Source organism: Oncorhynchus mykiss, chromosome 9 (assembly GCF_057628025.1).
Source record: "Oncorhynchus mykiss isolate SJ-2025 chromosome 9, ASM5762802v1, whole genome shotgun sequence".
NCBI lineage: Eukaryota > Metazoa > Chordata > Actinopteri > Salmoniformes > Salmonidae > Oncorhynchus > Oncorhynchus mykiss.
The window spans coordinates 80871141-80889944 of record NC_143030.1 but is presented as its reverse complement, the minus strand read 5'-3'; the positions used below and the strand labels follow the sequence as shown (position 1 = coordinate 80889944).

The 18804-nt window shown below is 42.1% G+C and overlaps 1 protein-coding gene across 4 annotated transcripts in view; it reads right to left on the bottom strand.

Annotated features, from left to right (window-relative positions):
* cacna1fb (calcium voltage-gated channel subunit alpha1 Fb) overlaps positions 1–16976 on the bottom strand; it is a 204660-nt gene extending 187684 nt beyond the window's left edge. For all 4 annotated transcript variants that reach the window (XM_090185540.1, XM_036989057.2, XM_090185541.1 and 1 more), the window contains exons 1-2: positions 16552–16976; positions 6992–7355 (exon numbers count right to left, since the gene is read on the bottom strand). In XM_090185540.1, coding sequence (XP_090041666.1) covers positions 6992–7355; positions 16552–16573 — 386 coding nt within the window. In that variant the 5' untranslated portion in view covers positions 16574–16976. The remainder of the gene's footprint in view (positions 1–6991; positions 7356–16551) is intronic.
* Between the last annotated feature and the right edge of the window lie 1828 nt (positions 16977–18804).

The window sequence follows — 18804 nt, the reverse complement described above, 5'->3', positions numbered from 1 at the left end:
GGAAACAACAAAAACAACCCACATTGAAATGAAAACAGATGTCCTGACTCTCTGTGGTCACTAAAGATACAAACTCGTTCAAACAACATTGTTGACCTAATGGGTTATGAAAGGAGAAGTCAAGAGGACTGGGACGTGAAAACTTTGACGCTCAATATCTCAGAACTATGCTTTGCGTAAATATAACATTGTAGTCCCAAGGTCAAGGTTTTAGTAACAACTTAACCAAACATTGTTTTTTTCTTTTTTTCCCCCCCAGTGGATTTTTTGGTTGTGCTTTTAAAATGGTTTGAAAGCATAGTGTTAACATACTAGAAATTCAACAAACTTTTGGTTGTCCTTTTTTTGAGGGGGTGAATATAGGTTGTCATCTCACTGATCAACAGCTCAACCAGAGGAGGCTGGTAGGAGGATCTATAGGAGGGCAGGCTCATATTAATGACTGGAATGAGATAAATAGCATGGTACCTAACCATTACAATGAGCCCATCCTCCTATCGTTCATCCCACCAGTTTCGACCACGTATTACCCGATTACGATACGTGCCATCCCACTGAGCACACTACGTCATTTTAACGTGGATAATTGGGTAATATTTGGTTAGTAATGTTAACCCCCGTGTCCAGTGTAAATTCATCATGGCCACCTAATCATCCCCAGCTTCTAATTGGCAAAAACAACCAGAAAAATATTTATACAACAACAACAATACTACTACTCATAGCAGTACTACTACAACAATTCTGACTGTATACTACTACTACTGCTATTACTACTACAACAACAATAATACTACTACTAATAGCAGTACTACTACAACAATACTGACTGTATACTACTACTACTACTGCTATTACTACTACAACAACAATAATACTACTACTAATAGCAGTACTACTACAACAATACTGACTGTATACTACTACAACAACAACAATACTACTACTAATAGGAGTACTACAACAATACTGACTGTATACTACTACAACAACAACACTACTACTACGCATAGCAGTACTAGAACAATACTGACTGTATACTACTACAACAATACTACTACTCATATCAGTACTACAACAATACTGACTGTATACTACTACAACAACAGCAATACTACTACTCATAGCAGTACTACAACAATACTGACTGTATACTACTACAACAATACTACTACTCATAGCAGTACTACAACAATACTGACTGTATACTACTACAACAATACTACTACTCATAGCAGTACTACAACAATGCTGTCTGTATACTACTACAACAACAACAACAATACTACTAATCATAGCAGTACTACAACAATACTGACTGTATACTACTACAACAATACTATTACTCATATCGGTACTACAACAATACTGACTGTATACTACTACAACAACAGCAATACTACTACTCATAGCAGTACTACAACAATACTGACTGTATACTACTACAACAATACTACTACTCATAGCAGTACTACAACAATGCTGTCTGTATACTACTACAACAACAACAACAATACTACTAATCATAGCAGTACTACAACAACACTGACTGTATACTACTACAACAATACTACTACTCATATCAGTACTACAACAATACTGACTGTATACTACTACAACAACAGCAATACTACTACTCATAGCAGTACTACAACAATACTGACTGTATACTACTACAACAATACTACTACTCATAGCAGTACTACAACAATGCTGTCTGTATACTACTACAACAACAACAACAATTCTACTAATCATAGCAGTACTACAACAATACTGACTGTATACTACTACAACAATACTACTACTCATAGCAGTACTACAACAATACTGACTGTATACTACTACTACAACAACAACAATACTACTACTAATAGCAGTACTACAACAAAACTGACAGCATACTACTACAACAAAAATACTTATACTACTACTAGTAGTAGCACTACTACAACAAAAATACTTATACTACTACTAGTAGTAGCACTACTACAACAAAATACTTATACTACTACTACTAGTAGCACTACTACAACAACAACAACAACAACAACACTTACGGTCAGGTCTATAAGTATTTGGACAGTGACACCATCATGATGTCTCTGTACGCCACAATGGATTCGAAAGGAAACAGTCACGATGTGCTTGAAGTGCAGACTTTCATCTTCAATTTCAGGGTTTTGTCAAAATTATTGTATGAACCGTGTAGGAATTACGACCATTTATAGACATACCCCCCCCCCCCCCCCCCCCCCCCCCCCCCCCCACAAATACACAATTGTAGGGGCTCAAAAGTAATTGGACAAACTAACATAATCATAAATTAAATTGTAAGTTTTAATACTTGGTTGCAAATCCTTTGCAGTCGATAACTGCCTGAAGTCTGGAACCCATAGACATCACCAGATGCTGGGTTTCTTCCCTGGTGATGCTCTGCTAGACCTTTACTACAGCTGTCTTCAGTTCCTGCTTGTTCTTGGGGAGTTTTGCCTTCAGCAAGTGAAATGCACGCTCAATTGGATTCAGGTCAGGACTTAGCCATTGCAGAACATTCCACTTATTTACCTTAAAAAAAAAAGGATTGGGTTGCTTTCGCAGTATTGCTTCGGGTCATTGTCCAGCTGCACTGTGAAGCGCCGTCCAATGAGTTTTGAAGCATTTGGCAGAATCTGAGCAGATAATAACATTAGCCCTAAACACTTCAGAATGCATCCTGCTGCTTTGGTCAACAATCACATCATCAATAAAATACAAGGGAACCAGTTCCATTAGCAGCCATACATGTCCACGCCATAACACCGCCTCCTCCATGCTTCACAGATGAAGTGGTACACTTTTGATCATGAACAGCTACTTCCCTTCTCCATACTCTTCTCTTCACATCATTCTGGTACAAGTTGATCTTTGCCTCATCTGTCCATAGGATGTTGTTCCAGAACTGTACAGACATTTTTTTTTTTAGATGTTGTTTTGGCTAATCTGGTCTTCCTGTTTTTTTTTTTTTTTAAGGCTTACCAATGGTTTACATCTTGTGATAAACCCTCTGTCTTTACTCTGGTGAAGTCTTCTCTTGATTGTTGTCATAGATACCTGGAGGGTGTTCTTGATCTGGACAACTGTTTTTTTCTTCACCAGGCAAATAATGATTCTGTTATTAAATGAAAACAAAAACATTAGGTGTGGCCAAATCAACTGTTTGGTACGTTCTTTAAAAAAAAAATAAGGCACTGGAGAGCTCAGAGAGCACCAAAAGGCCTGGAAGACTTCCACCAAAGTTGTTTTCCGTGGTCTTCCGGGTCTTTCTGAGCTCTCCAGTGCCTTATTTCTTTTTAAGAACGTACCAAATAGTTGATTTGTCCTCTCTCCTCCGTCCTCTCTCCTCCATCCTCTCTCCTCCGTCCTCTCTCCTCCGTCCTCTCTCAAAACTTCATTTGCCCGATGACGCGCAAGTGAGGAAGGAGTCTCATTTCATACAAACACATTTTTTGTACACATTCCCTCTCCTCAATTATCTTTTACATTTTTCAAAAGGAGGCTAGAGAGGATGGAGGAGAAAGGACACAGGAGCTGAGAAAATTCAATTGAGAAAAGGCCACACTCGCTTTCATCTCTCTCTCTCCACCTCTCTTTCTCCCCTCTCTGTCTCCCTCTTTCTCCCTCTGACTCTCTAGCTAACCAACCGGCCCCTCAGGTAGTTGTCTTCTCTATTAACTCGGACTGAACTAGAACTCACCTTTAGAATAATAAGTGGTTTGAATCTGGGTCGTCTTCATGCCACATGCCTGGCAACTCAGACTGGTATCATAGACTAGACGTAACATTGTACATGTAAAGTATGATACGTTATGTTTGGTATGGTTACATAAGACAGGAAGTTACTTAAAGACATGAACGAAAAAAGGGTAGTTGGTCGTGGTGGATGGGTGGGCGTAGATAACGCCTAGCAACCCAAGGGTTGTTTGAATCTCATCACGGACAACTTTAGCATTTTAGCTAATTAGCAACTTTGTAACTACTTACTACGTTTTAGCTACTTTGCAACTACTTAGTGTAACAGTATAACTGACACCCACGAAGCATCGTTACCCATCGCTCCACAAAAGCCGCGGCTCTTGCAGAGCAAGGGGAACCACTACTTCAAGGTCTCAGAGCAAATGACGTCACTGATTGAAACGCTATTTAGCGTGCACCGCTAACTAAGCTAGCCGTTTCACATCCGTTACACTCACCCCCCTTTTGACCTCCCTCTTTTCCGCAGCAACCAGTGATCCGGGTCAATAGCATCAATGTAACAGTATAACTTTAGATCGTCCCCTCGCCCATACCCGGGCGCGAACCAGGGACCTTCTGCACACATAAACAACTGACACCCACGAAGCATCATTACCCATCGCTCCACAAAAGCCGCGGCTCTTGCAGAGCAAGGGGAACTACTACTTCAAGGTCTCAGAGCAAGTGACGTCCCTGATTGAAACGCTATTTAGCGCGCACCGCTAACTAAGCTAGCCGTTTCACATCCGTTACATTAGCATGTTAGCTAACCCTTCTCCAAACACTCCAAACACTAACATGAACCGTTTTAGCTAACCCTTCCCCAAACTTAACCAATTAACCTAATCCTAACCCTAACCATTAGCCCCTAAATCCTAGACAAGCTAGCGTTAGCCAGCTAGCTAATGTTACTGTTAGCCACCTAGCCACCCATAGCTAACATTAGCCACGACAAATTGGAACATACAAAATGGATAATGGACATCCACAAATTAATACATACCATACGAAACGTAACATATCATACTACATGGAGTGCCTCAGTTTTACGTACAGAATAATACAAAATGCTCTGAGACCAGGTTGGGTAACTTGGTCTACTTTCCTGTGTATTGTGTGTCTGTTAAGTAAGTTAGCTCTAGTGAGTGTCAATGTTTTCCCACTGGTAATAATTTCAATGTGGAAATGTGGGTAATATTTGGTTGAAACGTTGATCAACCTTTATTCACCCACTCAAAAAAACAGCCAAAGGATTGTTGAATATCTAATGTTTATCACTATGCTTTCAGCCTGTCACACCCTGATCTGTTTCACCTGTCTTTGTGCTTGTCTCCACCCCCCTCCAGGTGTCGCCCATCTTCCCCATTATCCCCAGTGTATTTATACCTGTGTCCTCTGTTTGTCTGTTGCCAGGTCGTCTTGTTTTGTCAAGCCAACCAGTGTGTTTTTCCGTGCTCCTGTTTATCCTATTCTGTGTTTTTCTAGTCCTCCCGGTTCTGACCTTAGCCTGCCCTGACTCTGAGTCCGCCTACCTGACCATTCAGCCTGCCCTGACCTCGATCCTGCCTGCCACTCTGTTCCGCCTGGACTCTGACCTGGTTTTTTGATATTTTGCCTGTCCACGAACTGTCTCTCGCCTCTTTGTTTGTAATAAATGTCATGGACTAGAACCATCTGCCTCCCAGCTGCATCTGGGCCCTTTATCGTTATACAACCATCTAAAAGCACAACTAAATTCCAATGGGAAAAAAAGTCTGATTTTTGGTTTAGCTGCATCAAATTAGACTTTATTTAATTTATTTATTTATTCTTTAACTTCGATTTTTTTTGGTTGCGATGGAACGTAAAATCCAACAAATCAATTATTTGTTTGTATTAATAATTCATTTGTATTATTCAACTGGAATTAGATCCAGACTAAGTCAGTGGCACAGACGGAACTCTCCAATCAGAACATCTCCTTCAAAATGTTAATATTTGGTTGCCTTGACAACCAAACGCAATTCAACATCTAGTTTGTCTAAAAAGGAATCATGTATATGTTGGATTCACATCTCCATCTCAACCAAAAATCGACATTTAAAATTGTGACTAAATCTAATTTAATCTAAACTTTAAATGCATTTCAAATAAAGTTTGATTTGATGTTATCCTATTCTTTAACTTTCAATTTGAAATCAACCAGAGCTTTAAACCCCAGGCCTAAATGTATTGTCTATTTTTAGTTGAACTCTGGGTTGAATTGAAACAATAGTTGTTGATAACTTTGCAAATGCTTTAGAGGCCTAAATAGTATCATTAATGATATATGATATATAGATTATGGTTACATTTAATTTGCTCTATTGAACCTACACTATGGAATTAATTCGATATCAACAGCGGATCTAAGTAGAGATATCTCAATAATAATTTTCACAATAGCACATTGGTAATAGTCAGTGACAAAACTCATAGCTAAACTGGGCTTAGTTAAAACCCTGGATTGGAGACCAAAGGGATAGCTGTAGATACATCAACTCTCCAGTAGGAGGTGCTGTAGATACATCAACTCTCCAGTAGTAAGTGCTGTAAATACATCAACTCTCCAGTAGGAGGTGCTGTAAATACATCAACTCTCCAGTAGGAGGAGCTGGAGATAGATCAACTCTCCAGTAGGAAGTGCTGTAAATACATCAACTCTCCAGTAGGAAGAGCTGGAGATAGATCAACTCTCCAGTACGAGGTGCTGTAAATACATCAACTCTCCAGTAGGAGGAGCTGGAGATAGATTAACTCTCCAGTAGGAGGTGCTGTAAATACATCAACTCTCCAGTAGGAGGTGCTGTAAATACATCAACTCTCCAGTAGGAGGTGCTGTAGATACATCAGCTGTTCCAAGTGCTACTGCAAACCAATCAGCTGTTCCATGTGCTACTGCAAACCAATCAGCTGTTCCAAGTGCTACTGCAAACCAATCAGCTGTTCCAAGTGCTACTGCAAACCAATCAGCTGTTCCAAGTGCTACTGCAAACCAATCAGCTGTTCCAAGTGCTACTGCAAACCAATCAGCTGTTCCAAGTGCTACTGCAAACCAATCAGCTGTTCCAAGTGCTACTGCAAACCAATCAGCTGTTCCAAGTGCTACTGCAAACCAATCAGCTGTTCCAAGTGCTACTGCAAACCAATCAGCTGTTCCAAGTGCTACTGCAAACCAATCTTAGTAGGTAAAGGATACTTCCACTCTACGATGGAGAGCGCGGCCCTGCGTATGGGGTTGTTGAGTTTGAGGCAGTAAAGGGCTCTGGGCGCTCTCTGGACCTTGTCAGAACCCTGTACCACTTTCTTATTATGATGGCTCTTCTTCCTCTGGGTCCCCGTGGAACTGGTCGTAGAGTGGAGTGTGTCCGTCCTCGTCATCTTCACTCCTCCGTTGTCGGCCATACCGTCCTCCGTCCACTCCGCGTCTCCTTTCTTCTCCCCTCCCTCATCCCCCTCTCCTCCCTCCTCCTCCTCCTCCTCCTCCTCCTCTTCTCCCTCTTCTCCCTCTCCTCCACCCTCCTCTCCTTCGTCTGTGTTGGTGTACCCGTTCCGGCCATTGTCTGAGGAAGAGGAGGAAGAGAAGGAAGAGGAGAGAGTTAGACCATTGTCAGGAGAACTTGACTCCTTCATGGGTTAGGTTACTCCCAGTAGAGATAGTCCAATGTAAAGAGTTATTAAATCAATAGTACCATGTTCCTCTCTGTTCTGTGTTTGTGTTTCTAAATCCACTGAAAACCGTAAAACCCAGTTAACCCCATCCCCCACCTCAACCTTAAACCTAACCCCATCCCCCACCTCAACCTTAAACCTAACCCCATCCCCCACCTCAACCTTAAACCTAACCCCATCCCCCACCTCAACCTTAAACCTAACCCCATCCCCCACCTCAACCTTAAACCTAACCCTATCCCCCACCTCAACCTTAAACCTAACCCCATCCCCCACCTCAACCTTAAACCTAACCCCATCCCCCACCGCAACCTTAAACCTAACCCCATCCTCCACCTCAACCTTAAACCTAACCCCATCCTCCACCTCAACCTTAAACCTAACCCTATCCCTAACCCTTAAAAAACACATTTTGTTTAAGTGTGTCTTGTTCATGTTCAGTCAGTGGACAACTGAAAAACTTAGATTAAAAAATATATTATTGTAATGATTTTGTATCAGTCCAGTCATTTTTATAAGAGCTTTGGTAGACGTTACATTGAAATCAAGACAAGACGGATCACATAATATCTTACAGCAGCTTGCTGAATCTTGAGAACTTGAAGAACTCACATAGATAAATACATTTGTATTCTCTGAATGATGGTGTGTTGTTCAATGCATGAGACTCCACAGTAAGCAAGGCTATAAGCAGGGTTAGAATGGTAATACAGAGTAGTTAATAGGTGAAAACAACCATATTGTAGAGAACAGCTGTGACCTATTTCTCCGGAGCCGAAGCAGAGCAGAGCAGAGAGAAAAGAGGAGCAGAGAGAAGAGAGGAGCAGAGGGAAGAGAGGAGCAAAGAGCAGAGAGGAACAGAGAGGAGCAGAGAGCAGAGAGGAGCAGAGAGGAACAGAGAGCAGAGAGAAGAGAGGAGCAGAGAGCAGAGAGGAGCAGAGAGCAGAGAGGAGCAGAGAGGAACAGAGAGGAGCAGAGAGGAACAGAGAGGAACAGAGAGGAGCAGAGAGAAGAGAGGAGCAGAGAGCAGAGAGGAGCAGAGAGCAGAGAGGAGCAGAGAGGAGCAGAGAGGAACAGAGAGGAGCAGAGAGGGACAGAGAGGAGCAGAGAGAAGAGAGGAGCAGAGAAGAGCAGAGAGGAGCAGAGAGGGACAGAGAGGAGCAGAGAGGGACAGAGAGGAGCAGAGAGGAACAGAGAGGAGCAGGCAGAGAGGAGCAGAGAGGAACAGAGAGGAGCAGAGAGGGACAGAGAGGTACAGAGAGGAGCAGAGAGGAGCAGAGAGCAGAGAGAAGAGAGGAGCAGAGAGCAGAGAGGAGCAGAGAGGCACAGAGAGGAGCAGATAGGGACAGAGAGGAGCAGAGAGGGACAGAGAGGAGCAGAGAGGGACAGAGAGGAGCAGAGAGGGACAGAAAGGAGCAGAGAGGGACAGAGAGGAGCAGAGAGAACAGAGAGGAGCAGAGAGGAGCAGAGAGAAGCAGAGAGGAGCAGAGAGAAGCACAGAAGAGCAGAGAGGAACAGAGAGGAGCAGAGAAGGACAGAGAGGAGCAGAGAGGGACAGAGAGGGACAGAGAGAAGAGAGGAGCAGAGAGAAGAGAGGAGCAGAGAGAAGCAGAGAGGAGCAGAGAGGAGCATAAAGGAGCAGATAGAAAGAAGAGAGTCAGAGTGTGTGAGGGAGGGAGAGAGTCAAAGTGCGTGAGGGAGGGAGAGAGAGAGTCAGAGTGCGTGAGGGAGGGAGAGAGTCAAAGTGCGTGAGGGAGGGAGAGAGAGAGTCAGAGTGCGTGAGGGAGGGAGAGAGAGAGTCAGAGTGCGTGAGGGAGGGAGAGAGTCAAAGTGCGTGAGGGAGGGAGAGAGAGAGTCAGAGTGCGTGAGGGAGGGAGAGAGAGAGTCAGAGTGTGTGAGGGAGGGAGAGAGTCAGAGTGTGTGAGGGAGGGAGAGAGTCAAAGTGCGTGAGGGAGGGAGAGAGAGAGTCAGAGTGCGTGAGGGAGGGAGAGAGTCAAAGTGCGTGAGGGAGGGAGAGAGAGAGTCAGAGTGCGTGAGGGAGGGAGAGAGAGAGTCAGAGTGCGTGAGGGAGGGAGAGAGAGAGTCAGAGTGTGTGAGGGAGGGAGAGAGTCAGAGTGTGTGAGGGAGGGAGAGAGTCAAAGTGCGTGAGGGAGGGAGAGAGAGAGTCAGAGTGCGTGAGGGAGGGAGAGAGTCAAAGTGCGTGAGGGAGGGAGAGAGAGAGTCAGAGTGCGTGAGGGAGGGAGAGAGAGAGTCAGAGTGCGTGAGGGAGGGAGAGAGAGAGTCAGAGTGTGTGAGGGAGGGAGAGTGGAACATGCACTAATAGCTTATATGAATCATATTTTTTATCATGATGTTCCTGGGCTGCAGTGAGATTGAGGGAATCCTAACAGACGTTGATAACACTGTTCTCAGTAAAACCTGTCAAGGAGCATTAAATTGAGCCAAAAGCAGTGGGAGAAACTCCTGTAAAAAGTTCAATCGGTATTAGGTTAAGTACTCAAGACTGATAGGGAGGTCGTTTCAATGGTAATTCGCTGCTCGTTTTGGAAGATATTAACTCTGTTCATAGGAAGGATGTCAGAGTTGATGCTCCTGGTGCTACACAGTATGTTTTAGCTGTCACACAGGAACAGGGCCTTAGTTACAGCTCTATTCGTATTTATTAAGGATATTAACCCTTCCTGCCAAGGCAGCAGCTATTCTTCCTGGGGTTTCATATGGATCCCCATGAGTTCCTGCCAATGCAGCAGCTACTCTTCCTGGGGTTTATTATGGATCCCCATGAGTTCCTGCCAAGGCAGCAGCTACTCTTCCTGGGGTTTATTATGGATCCCATGAGTTCCTTCCAAGGCAGCAGCTACTCTTCCTGGGGTTTATTATGGATCCCCATGAGTTCCTTCCAAGGCAGCAGCTACTCTTCCTGGGGTTTATTATGGATCCCATGAGTTCCTTCCAAGGCAGCAGCTACTCTTCCTGGGGTTTATTATGGATCCCCATTAGTTCCTGCCAAGGCAGCAGCTACTCTTCCTGGAGTCCAGCAACATAAAAACTTCTTTAGGCTAGGGTCTATTTTTCTCAATTTTCGCCTGACTTACGTGCCCAAAGTAAACTGCCTGTTGCATATAATTGGTACCATTGGAAAGAAAACACACTGAAGTTTGTAGAAATGTTAAAATAATGTAAGAGCCTATAACACAATAGATATGGTAGGAGAAAATCCAAAGAAAAACCAACCAGAATTTTTTTTTGAGAGAACCCATGCTCTTCCAATGGAACATTTCGAGAAATCATTAAATCTAGCTCCCAGTGTGCAATTCCAATGGCTTCCACTGGGAGTCAGTAGTCTCTGTTCAAGGTTTCAGGCTTGTTTCTTCCAAAACGAGGAAGAATAATGATTTTTTAGTACAGGGACACAGACTTGGAAATTAGTGTATGCGTGCGCGACGAAGAGGACACAGACCTCCTAATATTGTTTTCCTTTTGAACATATTTCTTTCCGTATGAAATATTACAGTTTATTTACATTTTAGGGTACCTGAGGATTAAATAGAAACATATTTTGACTTTTTTTTGACTTTTTGGCTTTATGGATTCCTTTCTCTGCAGGTTGAACGAGTGGATTACTCAAATCGATGGCGTCAACTATAAACAGACTTTTTGGGATATAAAGAAGGATTTTATCAAAACGACACTACGTGTTATAGTGGGACCCTTTGGATGACAAATCAGAGGAAGACTTTCAAGACATAACCCTAACCCTGTTGAATACATAACCCTAACCCTGTTGAATACATAACCATAACCATGTTGAAGACATAACCCTAACCCTGTTGAATACATAACCATAACCCTGTTGAAGACATAACCCTAACCCTGTTGAAAACATAACCATAACCCTGTTGAAGACATAACCATAACCCTGTTGAAGACATAACCCTAACCCTGTTGAATACATGACCATAACCCTGTTGAAGACATAACCATAACCCTGTTGAAGACATAACCCTAACCCTGTTGAATACATAACCATAACCCTGTTGAAGACATAACCATAACCCTGTTGAAGACATAACCCTAACCCTAACCCTGTTGAAGACATAACCTAACCCTGTTGAAGACATGACCCTAACCCTAACCCTGTTGAATACATAACCATAACCCTGTTGAAGACATAACCTAACCCTGTTGAAGACATGACCCTAACCCTAACCCTGTTGAAGACATAACCCTAACCCTGTTGAAGACATGACCCTAACCCTAACCCTGTTGAATACATAACCATAACCCTGTTGAAGACATAACCTAACCCTGTTGAAGACATGACCCTAACCCTAACCCTGTTGAAGACATAACCCTAACCCTGTTGAATACATAACCATAACCCTGTTGAAGACATAACCATAACCCTGTTGAAGACATAACCCTAACCCTGTTGAATACATGACCATAACCCTGTTGAAGACATAACCATAACCCTGTTGAAGACATAACCCTAACCCTGTTGAATACATAACCATAACCCTGTTGAAGACATAACCATAACCCTGTTGAAGACATAACCATAACCCTGTTGAAGACATAACCCTAACCCTAACCCTGTTGAAGACATAACCTAACCCTGTTGAAGACATGACCCTAACCCTAACCCTGTTGAATACATAACCATAACCCTGTTGAAGACATAACCTAACCCTGTTGAAGACATGACCCTAACCCTAACCCTGTTGAAGACATAACCCTAACCCTGTTGAAGACATGACCCTAACCCTAACCCTGTTGAATACATAACCATAACCATGTTGAAGACATAACCATAACCCTGTTGAAGACATGACCATAACCCTGTTGAAGACATAACCCTAACCCTAACCCTGTTGAAGACATAACCCTAACCCTGTTGAAGACATGACCCTAACCCTAACCCTGTTGAATACATAACCATAACCCTGTTGAAGACATAACCTAACCCTGTTGAAGACATGACCCTAACCCTAACCCTGTTGAAGACATAACCCTAACCCTGTTGAAGACATAACCATAACCCTGTTGAAGACATAACCCTAACCCTAACCCTGTTGAAGACATAACCCTAACCCTGTTGAAGACATGACCCAACCCCTAACCCTGTTGAATACATAACCATAACCCTGTTGAAGACATAACCTAACCCTGTTGAAGACATGACCCTAACCCTAACCCTGTTGAAGACATAACCCTAACCCTGTTGAAGACATAACCCTAACCCTGTTGAAGACATATCCCAAACCCTGTTGAAGACATAACCCTAACCATGTTGAAGACATAACCCTAACCCTTTTGAAGGCACAACCCTAACCCTAACCCTGATGATGACCTAACCCTAACCCTGTTGAAGACATAACCCTAACCCCGTTGAAGACATAACCCTAACACTGTTGATGACCTAACCCTAACCCTGTTGAAGACATAACCCTAACCCTGTTGAAGACATAACCCTAACCCTAACCCGGTTGAAGACATGACCCTAACCCTAACCCTGTTGAATACATAACCCTAACCCTAACCCTGTTGATGACCTAACCCTAATCCTGTTGAAGAAATAACCCTAACCCTGTTGAAGACATAACCCTAACTCTGTTGAAGCCATAACCCTAACCCTGTTGAAGACATAACCCTTTCCCTGTTGAAGCCATAACCCTTTCCCTGTTGAAGCCATAACCGTAACCCTGTTGAAGAAATAACCCTGACCCTGTTGAAACCATGACCCTAACACTGTTGAAGCCATAACCCTAATCCTGTTGAAGACATAACCCAAACCCTGTTGAAGCCATAACCCTAACCCTGCTGAAGACATAACCCTAATCCTGTTGAAGACATAACCCAAACCCTGTTGAAGCCATAACCCTAACCCTGCTGAAGACATAACCCTAATCCTGTTGAAGACATAACCCAAACCCTGTTGAAGCCATAACCCTAACCGTGTTGAAGACATAACCCCAACCCTGTTGAAGCCATAAACTGAACCCTGTTGAAGACATAACCCAAACCCTGTTAAAGACATAACCATAACCCTGTTGATGACATAACCCTAACCCTGTTGAAGACATGACCCTAACCCTAACCCTGTTGAAGACATAATCCAAACCCTGTTAAAGACATAACCCTAACCCTAATCCTGTTGAAGCCAAACCATAACCCTGTTGATGATATAACCCTAACCCTGTTGAAGACATAACCCAAATCCTGTTGAAGCCATAACCATAACCCTGTTGAAGACATAACCCCAACCCTATTGAAGCCATAACCTGAACCCTGTTGATGACATAACCTTAACCATGTTGAAGACATAACCCTAACCCTGTTGAAGCCATAACCCTAACCCTGTTGAAGACATAACCCTAACCCTGTTGAAGCCATAACCCTAACCATAACCCTGTTGAAGACATGACCCTAACCCTAACCCTGTTGAAGACATAACCCTAACTCTGTTGAAGCCATAACCCTAACCCTGTTGAAGACATAACCCTTTCCCTGTTGAAGCCATAACCCTTTCCCTGTTGAAGCCATAACCGTAACCCCGTTGAAGACATAACCCTGACCCTGTTGAAACCATGACCCTAACACTGTTGAAGCCATAACCCTAATCCTGTTGAAGACATAACCCAAACCCTGTTGAAGCCATAACCCTAACCCTGCTGAAGACATAACCCAAACCCTGTTGAAGCCATAACCCTAACCGTGTTGAAGACATAACCCCAACCCTGTTGAAGCCATAACCTGAACCCTGTTGAAGACATAACCCAAACCCTGTTAAAGACATAACCATAACCCTGTTTATGACATAACCCTAACCCTGTTGAAGACATGACCCTAACCCTAACCCTGTTGAAGACATAATCCAAACCCTGTTAAAGACATAACCCTAACCCTAATCCTGTTGAAGCCAAACCATAACCCTGTTGATGACATAACCCTAACCCTGTTGAAGACATAACCCAAACCCTGTTGAAGCCATAACCATAACCCTGTTGAAGACATAACCCCAACCCTATTGAAGCCATAACCTGAACCCTGTTGATGACATAACCTTAACCCTGTTGAAGACATAACCCTAACCCTGTTGAAGCCATAACCCTAACCCTGTTGAAGACATAACCCTAACCCTGTTGAAGACATAACCCTGACCCTGTTGAAGACATAACCCTAACCCTGTTGAAGACATAACCCTAACCCTGTTGAAGCCATAACCCTAACCCTAACCCTGTTGAAGACATGACCCTAACCCTAACCCTGTTGAAGACATAACCCTAACCCAGTTGAAGACATAACCCTGACCCTGTTGAAGACATAACCATAACCCTGTTGAAGAAATAACCCTAACCCTGTTGAAGACATAACCCTGACCCTGTTGAAGACATAACCCTGACCCTGTTGAAGAAATAACCCTAACCCTGTTGAAGACATAACCCTGACCCTGTTGAAGACATAACCCTGACCCTGTTGAAGACATAACCCTGACCCTGTTGAAGACATAACCCTGACCCTGTTGAAGACATAACCCTAACCCTGTTGAAGACATAACCCTGACCCTGTTGAAGACATAACCCTAACCCTGTTGAAGACATAACCCTGACCCTGTTGAAGACATAACCCTAACCCTGTTTAACCCACATCTTAAGTGGCCATAATTATAATGTTAAATCTATGTTTTCATTTTTTTCAGAACAACTGTGCTGCTAGCCACAGCCTACATCTCGTCATGAAGGATATCCTTAAAAGTCTGTCAAATAATTGGCCCTGCTCCTTTGAAAGGAGAGATATTTCTGTGTCCTGAAATAGATTTGGTAAAAATAATAATAATAAATAATAATAATAATGATGTCAACCAACGGAGAGACAAAGATGGCCATTATGAAGCCTGGAGTTCAGTTCGGTTCTGCATGAGAGCAACCACAAGATGGGCTGCTGCAGTGTATTTGAAACGGTTTCTTAATCCTGGTCCTGGGGACCCACCAGCACTACACACTAACAACATCTTTGATAAGTGGAATCAGGTGTGCAGCGCTAGAGGACACGCTAACATGTGCAACCACTTTAGTGTCCTCGGGACTACGATGCGTACTACTGTTTATTACCGTATTTTAAAACTGCGTTCGGAATGAATGTAAAGAGGTAGAAAGAAGTACGTTATTGGACACGGTTTGGTTATTGGATACCAGGGTGGTATTTAGTGAATGAAATGCAGAGAAATTATGACTGTACGAGGAAACGTGGCATTTACAACCAGGTGCCGATATGTCAATGTTCGCTGCATCACACAACAATAAGCACATATTAATTATCCCCTTGAGGATGGATAAAGTACTCACCATTATTGTCTGTACTATTTAACTGTTGTCACATTAGATTTGCGCCAATGCACATTCAGAAAGAGAACAAATACAGTCATTGAAGTGAACCATCAAAAGAAGATACTGAAGCGGACTATATTGCACTGTGTCTGTGTGGTAAAATGTACAAGAATATGCATCCATCAATAAGGTCATTGACAAAATAACTGTCAAATGTCTCACTTTTTTTATTTTTTTTTTGTAAATCATCAACGGCTTTAGGCTACTGTCCCTTGTCACAACTTGTAGGTTTAAACAAAAAAAAACTATAGCCTTAATGTTTTAGTTTTAGTTGTAGTTACACGGCATAGAGATTTGAGTTGATTAGGTTCTGTCAATGTCAACGGGAGAAATGCAGGCCACGAACGTATGTGAGAGAAACAGCTGTCCACATCTGCCCAAAGGTGACGCGTAACGAAATGTAGGTCTGCCGTTTTTCTCTACTCTCATTAATCCATAGTTGTAATCTGAATTTAGAAGCAATAGCTATAGAAAATTCTGACTTCCGATCGACACTGAATCGACAAAAATAAATAATGTCCCATAAAGTTGCGCTTCTGTAGAGATCCGTTTATTAAGTCTAAAAATAGGTACTACGAAAGAAGCAAAACATTTGGATAGAAAATAAATAATTCAAAATGAAAAATGTACACAAAATGTTCTGTATTAAATTGAAAATAAGATGTAAACAGTGAATTATTGATGACAATATTCTTACTTTTGCGATTGTCCTCATACATGTCGGGGATTGTTGCCTTCAGCTGATCGCAGAGAAATGCATTATCCTCAGACAGGAGTTCACTTTTTTCACTGTTTATTCCACGTTTATATCCCAATAGAAATCTCTCCAAGTTTACATGTTTATATATTAAAAATAAATACACGCGAACTTGTTTACATTTTCAATGGTGTTTCAGCTTCATTCCAAAATGATTTCCATAGTAACGTCAGATCAATTAGCAACCGTTTGAATGAAACAGTAGTAGTATACAAAAGGAGAATCCGTCGACTTGTGGTGATTTTAAAAGCCTAGTGTTGATTCTTTAAAAAATAAGAACTATATTGCAAATCCTTTCACATTAATCTCACTGGGCTTTCTCTGTTCACTATCTGTCTCCGTATTTAAGCCATCAATTCAGGATTAAAGAAAAAATGTAGTCCTTTAAAGGGGATGGCAGCCTAGAAACTTATTAAAGGCAGGGACGCGCTCGGCGGCAGAAGGTTAAATTACATGACGACAGAAAATTCTGTGCTTAGATAAAGTCAGCCGATTTGTAACCCAATGTTGTTGAAACAAATTGCTGTTATTACCTTCCTTATTAACACTTTATAAATAATATGAATATCATAAGTAGCATACAAATTAATCACTAAAACATGAAGGCTTTTTTTTAGGTCTTTGATGATATGACTACAATTTTCTCAAAAAATGTAATTGATTTCGTTTTCTCATAGTCAATATTTAACCATTGATCGAGTCCACATCCAAGATGGAATTTCTCCTCTATGACAGGCAGCAGGTGTAATGATACCTAGTCAATTGTACAACTGAATGCATTCAACTGAAATGTGTCTTCCACATTTAACCCAACCCTTTCCCTTTCCTAATCTCTCTCTCTCTCTCTCTCTCTCTCTCTCTCTCTCTCTCTCTCTCTCTCTCTCTCTCTCTCTCTCTCTCTCTCTCTCTATCTCTCTCTCTCTCTCTCTGTGATGATGAAATGAATCACACACACAATTTCTCATCAGTACAGTAGCCAGCCACAGAACACACCCATGTATGCCTGTACAGCACAAGTTTATTGAAAGTGTTGGGCAGAGCAAATAACATCCAATCCAATCTGGGTTAAATTCATTCCAAAAATATAGAACCTTAGGTCAAAGAGTTTAGATTAGATTGAAAAAATAAATACAAATAAATAATCAAAGACGAAAAATTGCTGAACTAGGTAGGCTACTAGGAATAACTGTGGAACTAGGTAGGCTACTAGGAATAACTGTGGAACGGGGTAACTTAGGCTACTAGGAATAACTGTGGAACTGTCACGTTCTGACCTCTATTTCTGTTGTTTTGTATTTATTTAGTATGGTCAGGGCGTGAGTTGGGTGGGCAGTCTATGTTTGTTTTTCTATGTTTTGGGGCATTTCTATGTTTTCGGCCTAGTATGGTTCTCAATCAGAGGCAGGTGTCATTAGTTGTCTCTGATTGAGAATCATACTTAGGTAGCCTGGGTTTCACTGTGTGTTTGTGGGTGATTGTTCCTGTCACTGTGTTTGTTGTCACAGGATAGGACTGTTTTGCGTTTTCACATTTCTTGTTTTTGTTAGTTTGTTCATGTGTAGTGATTTATTAAAACATGAATAACCACCACGCTGCGCTTTGGTCCGCTTCTCTTCCTCCTACAGACGAACGCCCTTACAGGAACTAGGTAGGCTACTAGGAATAACTGTGGAACTAGGTAGGCTACTAGGAATAACAGTTGAACTAGGTAACTTAGGCTTCTAGGAATAACTGTTGAACTAGGTAGGCTACTAGGAATAACTGTGGAACTAGGTAGGCTACTAGGAATAACTGTGGAACTAGGTAGGCTACTAGGAATAACTGTTGAACTAGGTAACTTAGGCTTCTAGGAATAACTGTTGAACTAGGTAGGCTACTAGGAATAACTGTTGAACTAGGTAACTTAGGCTTCTAGGAATAACAGTTGAACTAGGTAGGCTACTAGGAATAACTGTTGAACTAGGTAGGCTACTAGGAATAACTGTTGAATTAGGTAATTTAGGCTTCTAGGAATAACTATTGAACTAGGTAACTTAGGCTACTAGGAATAACTGTTGAACTAGGTAACTTAGGAAACTAGGAATAACTGTTGAACTAGGTAACTTAGGCTACTAGGGATAACTGTTGAACTAGGTAGGGTCTAGGAATAACTGTTGAACTAGGTAGGCTACTAGGAATAACTGTTGAACTAGG